Source organism: Lytechinus pictus, chromosome 6, assembly GCF_037042905.1.
Source record: "Lytechinus pictus isolate F3 Inbred chromosome 6, Lp3.0, whole genome shotgun sequence".
Taxonomy (NCBI): domain Eukaryota; kingdom Metazoa; phylum Echinodermata; class Echinoidea; order Temnopleuroida; family Toxopneustidae; genus Lytechinus; species Lytechinus pictus.
The window spans coordinates 19,380,684-19,398,832 of record NC_087250.1 but is presented as its reverse complement, the minus strand read 5'-3'; the positions used below and the strand labels follow the sequence as shown (position 1 = coordinate 19,398,832).

The 18,149-nt window shown below is 34.1% G+C and overlaps 1 protein-coding gene and 1 long non-coding RNA gene across 6 annotated transcripts in view; one reads left to right on the top strand and one right to left on the bottom strand.

The window, feature by feature from the left end:
* LOC135154549 (zinc finger protein 431-like) overlaps positions 1–10,241 on the top strand; it is a 23,634-nt gene extending 13,393 nt beyond the window's left edge. For all 5 annotated transcript variants that reach the window (XR_010293930.1, XM_064101134.1, XM_064101132.1 and 2 more), the window contains one exon: positions 6,092–10,241. Coding sequence is in view for 4 of the 5 variants with exons in the window: in XM_064101134.1 (XP_063957204.1) it covers positions 6,092–7,038 (947 nt within the window). In the remaining variant the exon portion in view is untranslated. The remainder of the gene's footprint in view (positions 1–6,091) is intronic.
* Positions 3,514–18,149, bottom strand: LOC135154550 (uncharacterized). The gene is made up of 3 exons (XR_010293931.1): positions 14,692–18,149; positions 4,808–4,934; positions 3,514–4,284 (listed from the first exon to the last, which is right to left on the bottom strand). It is a non-coding gene; the product is annotated as an uncharacterized LOC135154550 (long non-coding RNA).

Here is an 18,149-nt window from a genome sequence, read left to right as displayed (position 1 = left end):
ATATATTTTCCAATAAAGTCTATATATGGGCAGGTCCAAGCTATTGTCCCCTCTGAAGCCAAAATTAAATCTTTGCCTAAATCTAACATATTGTATGTCATTTTAAAGCTTATACTCTGAAGTTTTTTTCCCTATATTTTTTTTTCTTCTGAAAACGTAAAGTTAATGAATCCCAAGGTCACAATTCCAAGAAATCATTAATTAGCGTGACGTGCGGGACATCACATTTTTTAATCTGCAGATAATGCAAATGATATATGTGGAAATACTTATGTGGGGACTTGTAGTGCTAAGTAACTACAAACATTTGAAAAAAATGATTTTGAAAATTTATTAATTAAGTTAATTATCTGGTGTCCAATAGGCAGTGTCCCGTACGTCACAATTTAGCATATATGTTTTTTTAGATTATAATTAAGGAAAAGTTGAACAGTTTTCTTCAAACTTTGGAGAGTTCTAATTTATATTACTATACATCCAAAAATTGAAGTGAATTTACTGAATTAATTTCATGTTTAATTATATCAGCTAATTAAGCTTTGTGACGTACTGGACAAATGTGTGACGTACGGGACACACCATACTTTATGCATAGGATTTCTATGTAATTTTAATTAGAGTTATTTTTCAATTAGAAGTAGCTCTGATAAAGTAAATTGTGATAAATGATACTACATTACTGGTTGAATATTGGTAAAAGGCTTGTCATAAAGTTATGATTTGTAATAAATAACAAAGGTGCATATATTAACATACTTGTTAACATATGTCTTATGTTATTAATTAAATTTTTCATAGTTATAAGGCCATAAAAAGTTTATTTTTTGTTTCATCATATACTATAATAGAAATATATATCAATCATAATAATCCATGTAAAACTTACTTTTGTTTACATCCAGTTAATTATAAATTTTGATGAAATTTCACTTTCCCCATTCGTCTAACACGCAATTATTTGCAAGACATCGTTCATAATATTTATAAGGTCATAAAGTTTTTGCTATGTTTTGTTTCATTGTCTACTATTAAATAAATATATATCAATCAAGATAATCCATGTAAAACTTAACTTACTCTGGTTTACATCAAGTTAATTATAAATTTTGATGAAATTTCACTTTCCCATTCGTTTAACACATGGACAAATGTCCTGTACGTCACATGTCCCATACGTCACAGCGGGGATGTTTATATTTTGCACTATTACATAATAACAACAATGAGTTATATCATTTCATTTTTGGCTAATGAAACTTGATAAGATACAAGATGAAAACATGATACTGAGAGATTTCCACCTCATTCCAATTCACAGAGTTTTAATGACAAATTAAAAAAAAAAATCAAGCCTTTTTCTGGTCCCGTATGTCACAGCGCATTAAATTGAAATATTACATCGTTAATGGAATTGTAGATCAATAAGTTTTTTACTGAATAAAGAGGGCACAATTGGCCTTCCCAATCCATAAAAGGTTCTCTGTTATGCATTTACTTTTTATGTTATACGACTTTAAAGGAGAATGAAACCCTTGAAACCAGCTGAATCCATATCAAAGAGAAAAATCAAAGAAACATATTGTTGAAAGTTTGAGGAAGATTGAATGAATAATAAGAAAGTTATGAGCATTCGAATATTGAGATCACTAGTACCATGTAGATCCTCCCAACGGCAATGCGACCAAGATCTGTGATATCACACACGTACAACTCCCTCATTACTTTAGTACTAATTTCACTTATATTCTCACTTTTATAGAGTCTATCACAAGGTGAGGTGTTCTCTTTATGAGATGACAAGTACAGAGGTTTCACAACATTATATCATTGATGAATCGTTTGTCATATGATTAGAATGAGCAAAAAGAGATGTTTTGGGGTATATTTTCAGTGTCCAAATGGGAGAGTTGTACGTGTGTGACATCACAGATCTTGGTCGCATTGCCAATGGGAGGATCTCCATAGCATTAGTGATCTCGACATTCAAATGCTCATAACTCTTTTATTGCTAGTCCTATTTTTCTCAAAGTTTTGTTGATCTTATTCTTTGATTTTTCTGCTTTCACAAAAGCTAACTTGCTCCAAGAGTTTCATTCTCCTTTAAATTCTCTAAATGTCCTGTAGGTCACAAGTCAAATAGCTTGGTCCTGCCCATATACAACCTCATTATTTTTTATTAAAATATTGTGTCCAAATCACCGAAAGAATACAAGCATTTTATTATTTCATCACGTTTTTTTAATCGTTTACAAAACAATGCATGTCTGACTAGCACGCCCAGGCCCACAGAAATTTCTGTCCATGCCCCTGTCTAGTCTTTCATTAGGACAGGGGGGTGAAACTCCGCTTCTGCATCCGGTCAGAATTGAAGAAAATTTTGGAGGGTCAAAAGTGCACACTGCTCCCATTTTTCGTATACAAGCCTATGGACACCGCCACTGTTTTGGTACACCAGCGAAATGAAGGCGTGGTCACGGAACGTCCTTCGCGCATAGTGTAAAAATATGTAAATTAGTATTTTGTCACTAATTAGCATAATGCGCGACCTGATTAATATCGTTTATGGTGTCTGTCAGTGATAACATCATGTCAGATCATTCGTTTTTTTCCTCCTCAGAGTTTTATTATTCATCTATTTTAATGATCTATTTGTTATTGCTTGTTACGATTATTACTGCATATTTGCTTTGTTTTAGCTGCAAATGGCCAGGATCTTTGCTAAAAAATATTACAGAGGAGGTTCCCAAAGAAAATGTTGCCATATACGATGACATCTCTTTAGGTTTCTGGAGCCCTTTTTCTTTTTATTGCAGAAAACGAAATGAACCTCTTTTCATAATATAAACAAAGATAATAATTAACAAATCAAATTCTTTTCCATAATTGTAGTCTCCAATATAAGTCCTATTATGAATAGCAGTCCTCGGAGCACTTAATTTTAAATGGCGACTTCTATTTCAAACCTCAATAATCATGACCTAGGTATATACCATATTTTAGGGGGGAGGGGGTTCTCAAAATTAAAAAGGCAAGAGAGCAAACCGATCGTAGGCTATTTCTTTTTTATTTTCAACTTAAAAATGAATCTGGTGTAATTTTCATTTGGAAAGAAAAAATACATTTTATATGTAGGTTTAAAAAATTTGGAGAAATAATTAGCCCCCCCCCCCCATTACCCGTCATGAACAGTAAGGTGTTATAATTGCTTCTTTCAAAACAAACTGAACTTTCACCCCCCCCCCATCTCTCTCTCTTTCTGTCTGTCTCTCTATCAGGAACTGACATAACTATATGCATACAAGCAAATAATTCTCCTGTCATTTTACTTTCTTTCCCACTCTTATCCTTATTTTTCTTGAATAATATTTTAATTGACTGCTGTTTGATCTCATGTAACAGTGGCATCATCACATTTCAGTACAGTGCAACATCTTGTGCCATTTGTGCATAACAGCTCAGAAGCAATATATCATCACAATTAATTGATAAATGAAAATTACCAAGATAAAAAAATTCAATTCAAAATTAACATGTTTATTAAGGAATCCATTTTCTAAAACATTGACATTAACATAAAAATAATAATTAGCATCTACCAAGCATTAAATTGTATTTTTAAAAATGAAGGCAATACATAGCTAAAAAGGGCTGTTACTGGGTAGGGGTAGTATGGGGTGGGTATATAAATGTACAAAAATAGGATTAAGTACATTTTTCTACATTGTACAATGTTTGTTAAAATTTCATTCAAAGGATCTCGATGAGCCTATAGTTAATATTCCATAAAAGAGCATAAAAACCTTTGATATTCGTTTATTTTCTTCCACAAAAGTTTGTCACTCAAAAAAATTGGTAAATTCCTTTCAAATTTGCTGACAAGAAATAGTCTACTGATGTGAGAGCACTCCTCATAAGGGGGGGGGGGGGGGGGACACAATGCCAGAATCCTAAAGAGTGCCTTCCCCAATCAATACATTAGCGAATCATTAACAAAATTTGATTTGTCTACTGTCACTGTGGTTAGAATTCAATCTATTTTTGAAATATAGTCTATTTATATATTATTGCAGTGGTAGCCCATTTCACATTTTTTAAAAATGAAGATAACAATAAATGCAACTTAATAACCCTACATAATTTATGAAGACTTGCAGTGGCGTACCATGGGTCACGGCATCGGTGGGGGGGGGGGGGGCACCAGCAAAATTTTTGAGACCATTTCATATCTCTTCTTGGCACTTATGTTGTGATACCAGTACTTAAACAGCTTAGGAAGTGGGAAACCTGCATGGTAAAAAAGAGAAAAGAACAAAATAAGCTGTAAATTATTTTTACTCATCTAGTCCAGTTTAGTAAAAAAAAGATGTAAACCCTATTTTATATCTTCAGTGATAAAACAAGTTTAGCACATGCAGTCACTTTCGTCCCACATCCAGATAAATTCATATATCAATATAACTATCTACAGTATGTTTTGAAAATAAAGAGTGCAAATTAATTCAAATATTTATCACAATTTTGTGATAACTGTTAATATCTTGGGTTTTTTATGCAAATGCATGTATAGACAGGAGATATGGATAATTGGTATGCAGTGTTAAAAATGGAAATACTGGTGAATCTGAATTCAAACAAATATTTACTCACAATGGAACTTTAACATTACATGATATTGCATCATGTTTCAGCACAATTGGCCATAGCCCACCCCCTCCCAAAAAAGGGGGAATATTTTTTTATTTTTTTTTTGGGGGGGGGGGTGATGAGCTTAGATACAGCCTGTATATTATCAAAACAGTAAGCATACCTTGCAATTTTTCCATTCAGATATCCTGTTCCTCATTAGATTGTAAATAACACTTGCTGATCGGCATGGTTCTCAATTGTGTACTTCTGACTAGGTGTGAACTGCTAAGAACTTGGTCCCATTGGATCTGCAATTGACAATTTAAATTTGAGAGTTTTAGAGATAATAAAATTACTCTTCTTAAACAATATTTTTGAAATTTCCAGCTGCCCATATCCCAGGTCTATGTATGAATATTCCAAACTAGTTATTATAAAAAAGTTATCTGGACCCGAAACTTCATTCTCAATCGATCACATAGAGGCATAGGCCTACCTCACTCTGTTTATAAAAGTAAAATGATTCCAACCACATATTTCTACAGCTGTATATAGCTGGATCTGTTTTATGCTGGGCCTGTATAACTTTAGAATCACATCACATTTGAATGAAGTAAACACTAAAAACGTTTTCAAATTACCACCCCAGCCCAGGCCGGGCCCAGGGTATCCTGTTCAAATAGACCTGATTTAGGTCTAGGGTAGGCTACGCCATTTCATTCAAATCTAAGACTAAGACAAGTACAAAAATATATTTTTAGTGGAATATGTCACGCAGTATGGACCCTTCTTTTTTTTGCTTGTCAATTTTTCTTGGAACAAAATTTTGTTCCAACTTTTGTTCCAAACTGGTACTTTTACCAGTTTTTCCACATTACTTACCGGTTATTTTACTAAGGTGTATGTAGGGGAGGAGCGGATAAAGGATTTTCCAAAGGGGGCGGGGGTCTTTTTTTCAGAAAATTTTGACACAGAAAATGTTTTCACAACCAAATTGAGGTAATTTCTTCCATGAACAATGTGACCTCCCCCCCCCCAAAAAAAAGGGTTTCACTGCCAAATAGAGGATATTTGTTCCAGGAAAATTTTGACAAGCAAAAAAAGGATCTTCACCGCCAAATCAATGTAATTTTGTTCCAAGAAAAATTGACAAGCAAAAAAAAAAAGAAGGGTCCATACTGCGTGACATATTCCACTAAAAACACATTTTTGTGCCTCTCAAACCACTAATTCCAATTAGCAATGGTGACAGTACAGAACCTTCAAGCACACCTACCTTCACCTCAAACTACTTTGGCAGCTCAGACACTGTACTTAGTCTTCTCTTGGTCAATATCCTTAATTTGCTCTTGAGGCCCCCATAACACAAATCTCTGGAATTTATTTCAGACTTCCACATTACTTACCAGTTTCACCAACTCCAATATTTATAACACTAGATATATCTTTGTTTCTTTAACATAAGGTTCTGGGATCTGCAGATGCAAGTACTGTGGATCTCCCTATGCTATTCCTCTCATCTTAGCAAGGCATCTCAAGTACAAACATGGTCATAATGGTGGTATTCTGGTACCAGATTCATCCCATTCACGTTTTCTGCAGATCATCAATGGAGAAATACAAAACCCTTTTGATAAACCCAAAGAGCCTTCACATGATGAAACAGGAAGTGCAAAAATAGGAAGGAAGACTAAATATGTAATGTATCTTAGGAAATCGAGTGAAAAGCAAAAAAGGAATTCTTACATCTCCAGACAATGTGAGAAGGTAATTAATCATCAAGTTGGGGATGCCATAGCAGGTGAAAGAATTCATACAGGTGATCAGCGCTATGTTTGTTATTATTGTGACAAAGCATTCTATGAAGCAAGTGCTCTCAAAGCCCATGCACAAATCCATTATGAAGTGCATGTTTGCGATTATTGTGATAAGACTTTCCATTTTGCTTCCGCTCTTAAAGCACATACATGTAAAAGAATTCCTACAGGTGAGAAACTCTATGTATGTGATCATTGTGGTAAGGCATTTATTCTACCATGTCGTCTCCGCGCACATAAACTATATCATACTAGTGGTAAGGCCTTTGTTTGTGATTATTGTAATAAGGCCTTCCGTACTTCCTCTAATCTCAAAGCACATAAACGGATCCATACAGGTGAGAAAAATTATCTCTGTGATCAATGTGGCAAGGCATTTTATAGTGCTGGTCATCTCATATCACATAAAAGAATTCATGATTCTGACAAACCCTATGTTTGTATTTATTGTGGTAAGGCATTTAATTATGCTTGTGATCTAAAAATGCATAAACGAATCCATACCGGTGAAAAGATTTATGAATGTCATTTTTGTGATGAGGCATTTCGTCAAAGTAGCACTCTCAAAAAACACATTACAACTAAGCACAAGTGAGAAGCCCATTGCATGTGAGTAGTGCGGTGAAGCTTTTGTTTTCTTGAAAGCAATCTCAGAAGACGTATGCAATTTCATACAGTTGAGAAGCTCTAACAGTAACAATATGGCAGGGCATTTTGTCATCAGTAAAAACATGAACAAATCCAAACCCAATAGTCCAAATTCACAAAGGTAGTTTTGAAAGCCATCGGTAAATGGTTTATGCAAATTTCCTGTATAAATTACAAATCTACTTGCAAAAGACAAATTTTCAATGTCCCAAATATACGTCTGTTGCCATGGTAAAGTACACTTGAGTCCACTGTTTTAAAGGGGAATCCAACCCAAATAAAAACTTGTTTTTATAAGGAAAAGAAAAATCAGACAAGTTGATAAGTGAAAGTTTTAACAATATTGGACAAACAACAAGAAAGTTATGAATTTTTAAAAGTTGTAAATATTGGTAATCACTATACCCATGGAGACTTCAAATTGGCCGCATATGTGATGTCATAGTGATGTAAGGCAAGAACTACTCTCCCATGTACTCCAATATACATTATGGCTAAAATGTCATTTTTTCCAAAAGTTTTATTTCAAATTATATTTTTCTTTCATGAGGACATAAAACAATATACTACCTGGGTTGTAGTTAGATTACTGCCCCAGGGGAATGGATACTTAAAAGAAAACCACAAATCCCTGATAATAAAGTACATGGCCTATGGGAAAGTTGTCCTTGCCCCTTGTCATAATTTACTTACTCAGTTGCCAATTTGAAATCTACATAGTATTAGTGATCTCAATTTTAAAGCAGCTATAACTTTCTTATTGCTTGTCTGATTTCTTTCAAACTTTCACCATTCTGTTTAATTTATTTTTCTTCCTCCCAACACAACATTTTATGGCCAAGGCTGGATTCCCCTTTAACAACAGACAGTTGACTCCTGAATAAAGTAGCATATGTATGTCTTCAATGTGCGACAAAAATTAGATGCACATCTTTCCTCACAAAACTTATTCACAGACGTTTCTGATGAATACAGTTTTAACATTTTTTAATTTACACGACATCAGATAGAAGTGCATCCTGTGGAATAGTTTTTTGTGAATCAGAAAGAAGAAAAAAGCTCTTGTATTCTTTGTAGTTGAGCAATATGCATGTGATCAGCATTGGGAGACAGACCAATACCGGTGTGTTGGCTCAGTTGGTAGAGCGTCCGTCTCACAATCAGAAGGTCTGGGGTTCAAACCCCGGCCGCGTCAGACCAAAAGACGTTAAAAAATGGTAGTTGCTGCTACCTTTTTGCGTTCAACAATTAAAGGGATAGAGCCTCGTCGATCTGCCGCTGCACAGCGGCTGCCGGGCCCCACGATCAATTGGGCAAAGCAAATTTTCGGAGTATTTCATTTCATGTCAATTTCAAAAAATGAATTATGAATTTTCATCATTTTTCATATGTTAGAATGTGTGAAGAAAAGTATATAATTGTTTGTTTTAAATTCATATTTAAAAAAAAGTTCATAAAAAAATTATGTAAAAATGGAAAATATAGAAAAACAATTATACAAATGCTGTTAAAATAACTAAAAAAAATCATTTTTAAAAAATTTAATGCAGTGAAAGAAAATATGTCAGTGGCACCACGAAATTCATAAACAACATTCTTAGTATGAAAAATGATTAAAATAATTAAATATGATTTTTGGTTATCGGATGGAAAATCTAAAAAAGACAACATTATTATTTTTTTTATCACCATTGGAAAGAATCTTAACACCAGGTCAAGAAAGTGATTCTTATTTACGTCATTTAGGGAAACCAAATTCAGGATCTGTTTCTTTCCCCTCATTACTGATTAATGTATTATGTAAACCTTCATGCAATATATATAATTTTTGTTTTTAGATGCCTCATGAACTTTAACAGTGCAAATTACTTAGTATTTTTAAATCTTGCTTATATCCTATATCTCTTAAGAAATTATCTAAATTCAATTTAATCACACATTTGCTTTTTCTATTTTCTATTTCATTTGTACATATCTTTTATGTCACTGTATTTTCTCCCACTTTAATTTGCTAAAATTAGGGTCAATCTTTTAAGTTTCTAATTTACTTCTTTTGACCCTCCACATTTTTATAATGTATTTTGTTTTCTATATGTTCATCCTCTGTGTATACGTTATATATGCTATGAATTGATGTGCTTATAAAGTAAATTGTTGCTTTTTCCAAACATTTTTATAGGAATGTGAAAAATAAACTGAACTTAATTTTGTGATAAGACATATCTCACATTCAATAATATATCAATATGTAATTGATGTCAGTTTGCAGAGTTTATCCTACCTTCATCTTGAGAGTAAAGTCATCAATATAGTTACATCTGCGCTTTTGTTATCTGTCATCAAGTTATATATAATGGTATTTATTTATTTATTCATCATCGTAATCTCGAGCAAGCAGATACAAAATGATTTACAAAGTACTGTATAAAATGGTTAAAATACAAAACATTATTACAATACAAGAAATTCTGAATTGTAGTAACAATGTTTACACAATAGGTGGCCTATAACAAATCCCAAATATGTATTACAATTAAATATTAAGAAGTATAAATAGAATGTGCACTTACAAAAGAAAAATAAATTGAGAGGGGAAAACAAACGAATGATCGAGAAAGAGAGTCGGGAGAAAAACAATAGGAGAGGGTGAGAGAGAGAGGGAGAGAGAGTGGTACTCAGGGGAGATAAAACAAGATGGAGTGTATGAGAAAGTGTGAGAGAGCGGGTGAATCAAATAAATAGAAAAAAAGGTAGTCAGAGCTATACAAGGTATAGGAAGATAAAGCGAGGGAAGCAGAAAATTGCGAATAGAAAACACAATTCTCACAACTGGTAATACAATATACATGTCCATTGGATGGGTTAACTCGTGCTTACCAGTAAATGGATTGTTTCTTTTTAAATGAAGATCCAATTGATGGGTGAGTGAGTGAGTGAGTACATTATAAGGATCGAGAAATGTTTGGATGTATGTATATACTGTAAACTGTCCAAGGGGTTTGAAGTAAGTAAAATAGTTGTAAACATTGACTTATATTTTTGACATGTTCAGTTGATAAAATACAAACAAATAACATAAATATAAATACAATTTAGCAGAATCTTAGGATTCAAGTTATCATCATCTTCAATAAATATGTATAATATGAACTTGACATGTGTTGCTTTGTATTTATTGAAGGTGGTTGAAAGTTAAAGTGCAATCGATTCAACTTTTTAAATTTTTCTGTATGATTTCTAATTCTATGTTTGCGTTTTTACCTCTCCCATCCCAAAAAATTGTCGACACTACACTACACTACTTGAGATTTAATCCTTATAATCCTTATAAAATATTTTTTTGCGATAAATCACATTTTTTAACACATCAGTCAATGACTTTACTTTCAAGTCTCATGCAACGTTTGAGATCAAAATCGCTAGCCCTAGCAGTTCTGAAATTAAGCAAGGTACATTTTGTAAGGGAACGCAGACCCAAAATTGCTCAAAAACATGAATTTGTGTACACATCCAATACAAACTAGATTTTAATTCGTCATGAGGACGAATTAGGTGGTCTGTCATGATTTTTCATTCAGTGTCGGCTAATTTGTATGAAATGAATCATTTAGATATGATTGATAATCTTGATCATAGACATCATAGGAATACATTTTGACCATTGCTAAATGTGATTATTAATGTGGTGATGACAACCGTGATGATTATAATGATGGTGGTGATAATGCAATACGGTAAATACGAAATTAAGTTTGGAGCACGTAAAATGCCTTAATAAGTCCTCAAAAATTTTAGACGATTTACCGAAATTGGCTTTCCAAAATTGCGCAATAAAAAGCGCCTTCATTTTCAGAGTAGCTAATTTTAAATGGACAGTTTCATGTTTTTTATGCATAATCTTTTTAAAATTTCTTTCTACTGTCAGCAATTTTTCTTTTAAGATTTCAAGCAAGAATTTTCACAATGTCAGTGGGTATCAATTTCACAGAAAGCTTGAAAATTCATAGGTGATACTTTTTAAAAACTAAAATATCTTAAATATTTTTATTCAAAATTTCTGCAAATTTTCAATTATTTTTTATAATGAGAAGTTTCGCAATGATACAATTTCACAGCATTCACTTCAAAACTCATCAGTGATGTATTTGATAAAAGAATTAAGTAGATTTTTTTTAGGGGAAATGTTTGCAAAATTTCTGCAAATTCCTAAACATTTCACATAATATTTTCCGTCAAGAATTTTCAATGTCCATTTATTAATTGTGTATGACTTAAACATTTACTTGAAAATTCTTTCTTGATGATTTTACTGAAAAAAGTCAGGTAAAAGATTCAAATACTGGCAATTTTCCCGCAAAATTTCGGGAAAATGAGTATTTTACTAAATTGCACTATTTTTAATTTCACAGAAGGTATCTGAAAATTTGTTATATGTTATATTTAGAGAAAATAACCAAATAGAAAAAAATCCAGGAGTTTCCGCAAAATGTCTAGAATGAAATTTATCAACCAAATAGCGTTTCAATATTGTAGCGTTTCCCCAAAAATGCATAAATGATGTTTTATAATGTAAAAACTACCCCTTAAAATGTTCCGGCAATATTTAAAAAATGTCCTACATAAAAAATCGCAAGGCAAGTGGGCTTGATATTTTCAGCAAGACCGTACAATTGATTAATAAAGCATTTTCTTAAAAGAATTCTCAAAAATTAGGTCCAGAAAAAATTTGCAAAAACTTAAACAGGTGATAACACTCTGATGCTGTGGTTGAAAGTGAAAATCAATCACACATTATTTGTAGAAAATTCTTTTCACTACATCATATCAAAATTTGAAAGAAAATTGACTAGTAATAACGAAGATACGGTCAAATATGCATAAATACGTTGACGTAATTGCGAAAATGTGTTATTTTCACTTCTAACGTAATTTTAACGTTATTACACAATATTTTGACTATATCCAAGAATGAGGAAAAGTTGGGGGTCAACGGACTCCCTGAAGAGCTACAGTGAATTTTATATAGGCATATTTTTGCCCACTTATGACTTATTTTGCGAGTTTGCACGCGCGTGTAATGCAAATTTGAATGGACGCGCATTCCCGTATTATTGGTCGTAAGAGGCTGAATGAGGTATCAAATTAATCAGAAGATAATGGACAATGAACAGACATAAAATAAATGACGACTCGAAGATGCATACCGATGGTAGGTGCAAGAACGCGCACGCATACCTGTGCGCGTGCAAATTCTTGACATGCTCAAAATGACCTGAAACGTACCCAAACTTGACCACGGTTGATTTGGGGAATTTTTAAATTTTGAACCGCGCGTACGTGCGCGTCGTGACCTTTGCATGACCTCTGATGACATGTCCTGATGACCTGTCACCTGAACTTGATATGATGCAAATATGGATGATTTTTTATGATTAGTTGCGATGATATGATCAATAATTTATTTTTACAAAATGGCGCCTAGATGACGTCATCATGATTTGATAACCTTGAAAAGTTTCGTTTCGCGATTCCATAATAATTTCCATACATGACATGAAAATCAAGAAATTTGACAAGCCCGATTTGGAGATAAAGTGGGAACAAAATTTGGCAATAAAAATAAATAAAGTAAAATCTGACGAATATAATAGGTGATCTGTCATATTCATGACAGACCACCTAATTAGGAATTATTTTTTGTTTCACTCATTAAAATCAATTAATTTAATCTTGTGTGTAGTCACCGCAGTCCAGGGCCCCGTTGTACAAAGAGTTACGATTGATCCGATCAATCGTAACTCTATGGAAATCCATCAGTGTCATAATTTTTTCTACAGGAAATTTGCAAAATGTCCTTTGTAATCAAAGGAGAACACCCCAAATTGTCAAGAAATCAATGAATTTATGGATATGCATTCATATCTAGAATTTTTTTGGATCAAACATGCATTTCGTATGTAGACTTTGCTGGCTTGCCATAGTTACGATTGATCGCAAACTGCGCGGTTTTAGACCCCATTTTTCATTTGAAACTCTCATTTTTCATTTGAACATTTCCAAGCCCCGATAAACCCATCTTGGCCAGGTAATCCCCGTTGTCTCAATTTCACCTCCACAGGCCAGTAAAGCCAAGGACGAAATGATAAACAACAGCTGTGCTATTATGTAAGACTTCTCTGCCTGTAGAAGGACCTTCGGAATGAAATTATTGTATTCGATATTTAATTACGTTTCCAAAGGCATATTGTATTCAGACATCCAATATAAGTCCTTTTTCAATTTCGAACGAAGAAAATCGACCTCGAAATAAGGAAAATAAGCGAATAAAAATTACGGTATGCTAATTTGCATGCAGGGACCGCCCTCAGCGCTGCGATGCATCCCATAGTCCGTCCAGCAAGAAAATATGGGATGCATGCCGTTCACTCGCGCATTGATACAGTCCTAACGTTCAGAAAAAAAAAACATCCAGACAGAAAGAAAGAAGGAAAGAAAGAAAGAAAGAAAGAAAGAAAGAAAGAAAGAAAGAAAGAAAGAAAGAAAGAAAGAAAGAAAGAAAGAAAGAAGGAAAGAAAGAAGGAAAGAAAGAAGGAAAGAAATTAGAAAGAAAGAAAGAAAGAAAGAAAGAAAGAAAGGAAGGAAGAAAGGAAAGAAGGAAGAAGAAAAAAGTTGCACTTCACCGCGTGTATACACGGAACTCCATAGCAGGCTCTTAGGGTGCGTTTATCCGCCACTTTTTCACCCTAGAATCATGATCTGAATCATGATTCAAATCATGATTCTGCAGAATCACGATTGCGTTTAGTCGAAATTGAATATAATCATGATTAGAATCACAAACATGAAACACGAAAAAAGGGGCGTTTGGAAAGACGTTTCTGCAGAATCACGTACGAAAATGTTCGAATAAACGATATATCGTGATTTGAATCATGATTATATGACCTCACTGTGTCGGGCTACTTTCGGTTTGACTCTTGCCAAGCTCAAGGCTCTCTATATGCTCATTGTATGTACATGATTATTCTGCATGCATTTCTTGTCATGTTCAAGTTCCGTGTTGGTCATCGCATCGTCCACTACTTTTCATTTTTTGGTCATGTCTTCAACTTCAAGTTCTAGTAAATGAATTAACTGGACAGACAATGATCTCAGTTGTTGTTGAGTATAGAGTGTCAATATTAAATTGGATCTACGCTGAAATTCACTTCCGAACACTATTTTGGATAAACTAACAAGATGAATAGAAGCATATGGACCCTATATGATAGAATTAAACAAAATTAGGTATAAAAGTTAGACTGAATTCTGGAAGCAAAAGATTTTTCGAGAGCCGAAACACGTGCGAAAAACTTCCTCTGTCAAACTGCGCACTAGTGATGCGCACTGGATTGGCCCGAATCTGAGGAGAAACAGCATTGGAATGAAGGTCGTCTAAACGCTGATTCTGTGATATTGTGACGGTTTTTGCCCCCCCCCAAAAAAAAAAAAATCTTATGATGAACGATGCTGTTATGAAAGGCTATTATTATTAATTGTAAATGAAGATGTCATGCTGAGTTGTCACCCTGTTATTATAAACTGAAGAATTAGTACTTACCTCTGACATTTCCCAGTAATAATGTATTTCAGGGAAGCTGGCTGATTGTCACGTTTCCGCAATCATCATTTTATACGTCCTGTGATAGTTAGGGTTGGAATTGATTGTGACGTCATAGTGGTATTGGCCTTTGGTCGGCAGACTATGAGTGACGCGCATGCATTGTGACGTCATAGAAGTTTCACGTTGGGCGGGGTATTTTTGACCAATCAGGGGACAGGATTTTGGGGTATAAATACGGGGCGGGAGGCACAAATTCGGCACAACTTGTTCCAGTCGCCATCTTGAGAGGTCACGGTCATCTCCATCTGTAAACAATTTTCTTTTCTTCTCAATTTCAATCTTGAACATCTCACACTGTAAGTAATCCTTTATCGTGATTCTATAGGAGAAAGAAATATGAGGTTGATGTAGACTGCTTCCTAAAATTGATTTTAAAGAATTTATAGGATGAAAGAAAGATTTTGTGAAGGAAAAATTGATTCTTGAACCCTGGATTTTAAAATGAGGGTTTTGTAAGAAATTTCATTCAAGAGGTATTTTAATATCTAATGAAGATAATTTAAATGATCTATTAAGTGTATGTTGAGATAATTTTAACTGAATTCTTGTATTGTTTTTGTCATTAGATTGGAACAATGGTGAACATTTTCTAAGTGCCACTATTTTGGCCTTTTAGTCGAAAATGTTCTAAGTGTCACTATTTTGGCCTTTTAGTCGAAAATTTTCTAAGTGTCACTATTTTGGCCTTTCAGTCGAAAATTTTCTAAGTGTCACTATTTTGGTTCTCTTACTTGGGACATGGATAGAAAACAATCACTCACTGCATTCATTGTATGTAATTATTTATTATAGAATCAACAACTAAATACAAGATGATTCCAGCACCAGTTACGTGTAGGGTCTGGGACCCTGGCATTGTTAACAAATATCTCTGGCTTTAATTATTATAGACCTTGAACATTGAATTTATTACTTACTCTTAGTCTTTTGGCTAAGCCCTGAAGTTGAGTGTGTCTCATAGTGCCTTAAATTCATGATTTGTACCAATTAATGTATTAATCACCATAGAATGTATCATAGATCAAAATATTCTAAGTATTGACACCTTGGTCATTTCATAGATCAAAATATTCTAAGAATAGACATTTTGGTCATTCATGGTATGATAATATTCTAAGTATTGACACCTTGGTCATTTCATAGATCAAAATATTCTAAGTATTGACACCTTGGTCATTTCATAGATCAACATTTTCTAAGTATAGACACTTTGGTCATTTCATGTTATCAAAAATATTCTAAGTGTAGACACTGTGTTCATTTCTTAGATCAAAAATATTCTAAGAATAGACATTTTGGTCATTTCATGGTAGAAAATAATATTTTTAAGTGTTGACACCTTGGCCATTTCATAGATCAAAAATATTCTAAGAATGGACACTTTGGTCATTTCATGGTACAAATAATATTCTAAGTGTAGACACTGTTCATTTCATAGATCAAAAATATTCAAAGAATAGACATTTTGGTCATTCATGGTATAATAATATTCTAAGTATAGACACTGTGGTCATTGCATAGACCGACATTTTTTAAGTATAGATACTTTGGTCATTTTGTATTACTACATGGATATATTTTTTTGTTGTGAATGAAATGATTTACGCTTACTAAATTTTCAAGTGTGATAGTCTTGGTGGTGTCACTAGTCCCCCTACCCCCCCCCCCTCCCCCATCACAACCAGAGGTTCCAGGTGCTGAGGAAAGTGACAAGGAATGGCAATGTGATGAACTTATTGATGATCATTCGATGGAATTAGACAGAACATAAAGCAATTTATGATGAGATGATCATTCTTTTAGGCCATCATGGAGGCCTATAATCTTTGATGATGATGAGCAGAGGAAAAACCAGGATTGAAGTACTTAGATGCCCCACCCCTCTCTAACTCCCCCATAGTGCACCATCATGCTTAATTTATTTAATGTTTACCTATGTAAGAGATACTAGAGTTTCAACTCTGAAAGTAATGGTCCAGGTTAAACACAGGAAGTTGTTTCTTAGTAAAGATTTCTCTTTGCATAGTTTCTGGGAGATAGCATCTCTGAGGCCAGTTACTATAAGCGACGGTGATTAGAAAGTTTAGTAGGCATGGACCGACAGAGTGGTCATGTTTACATGTTTGTGGCCAGTTATTTGAGTTCAGGTTACGCCCAGGAGGGGAGTGTTGGAGTTGGTCTGGTTTTGAGACAATTGGAATTTTATATTAAAAGGAAAGGTTGTGTTGTGCGCTGGTCGCATCAACATGTTTTAGGAAATTGAATTGGAAAAGAAGAGATAAAACTAACTAAGAAACTAGGATGGATTTGTTTGGAAGACCGCGAGTTATAATAACAGGCCTACTCGGAGATAAGCTATGGTATGAATGAATTTGAAATAGAAAGTAAGGAATGTGAAATTAATCTAATGTACCTTAGGCTTATAGAATTTTCACTTCTCTTGGGGTGAACCAGTTTACTATGTCGGATTGTCCTGAGCTCAATGTAAATAGATGTATAAACGTTGAAATGTAGCAGACTACAAACAGCAATTTTATATTAAAGTTCAAGTTACATGTTATTACAAAGCATTCTTAGATTAATTTATTGCAGCACTGCCTGACCAATAGTAGTTAAGATGAATGATGATCACGAGACAAGATTGAGAGTAAATTATTTAGCCAAAGTTTGCTTGATGCAAATGACCCTTTTAAGCCATCGAACCTTGCTTGGAATGGGAGAAGTACGAGACTGTAAAAGCGAGAGGCTAAGACAGTGCAATGAGAGGCCCGATACGAGTTGAGAATGGCTGCTTATACATGGCCAGTCTAGTGCATGTGCGAGAAATTGTCAAAGTACGGAGCATGTGGTGGTTTACGTGCATTGATTAATAGTACACGTGTGTATGACGAGAGCAAGTTGCAGAGACGAGTAAAAGACCGAGATGAATTCAAGTCAATTATTACAAATTATACCAATTAATTTAGTACAGAATATTTACCAAGAAGTCTTGAATTGTCTCTTGCTCAGTTTAAATGAAGCTTGTTGCACTTAAAACGGACATCTTGGTGAACTTTCTCTTCGGTCTTGTAGAGCACAACGGATGAGCGGCTTGAGATTGTAGTTTGAAAGCATGGTCTGGGGAAAATTAGTTAAAGGCCCAGGCACGCAAAACTCTTAGCCAATCAGTGGTATGCATTTCTGTCACGTGTGCATATCTGATTAATTAGAATTCTCGCTCTTGTTAAAGTCTTGTACTATTACGTCACTTGATTTTATGACGTAGTTTAACTTTCAAATTGGGATCAACTGAATACTCCTCAGTTGATCCAGGGGTCATGTCCCTCTAAAAACATGTGGTGGCAGCAAATACTTTTAGAGTTGTAGAGAGAGAGCCCTTGGGGTGGCCCGCGTCA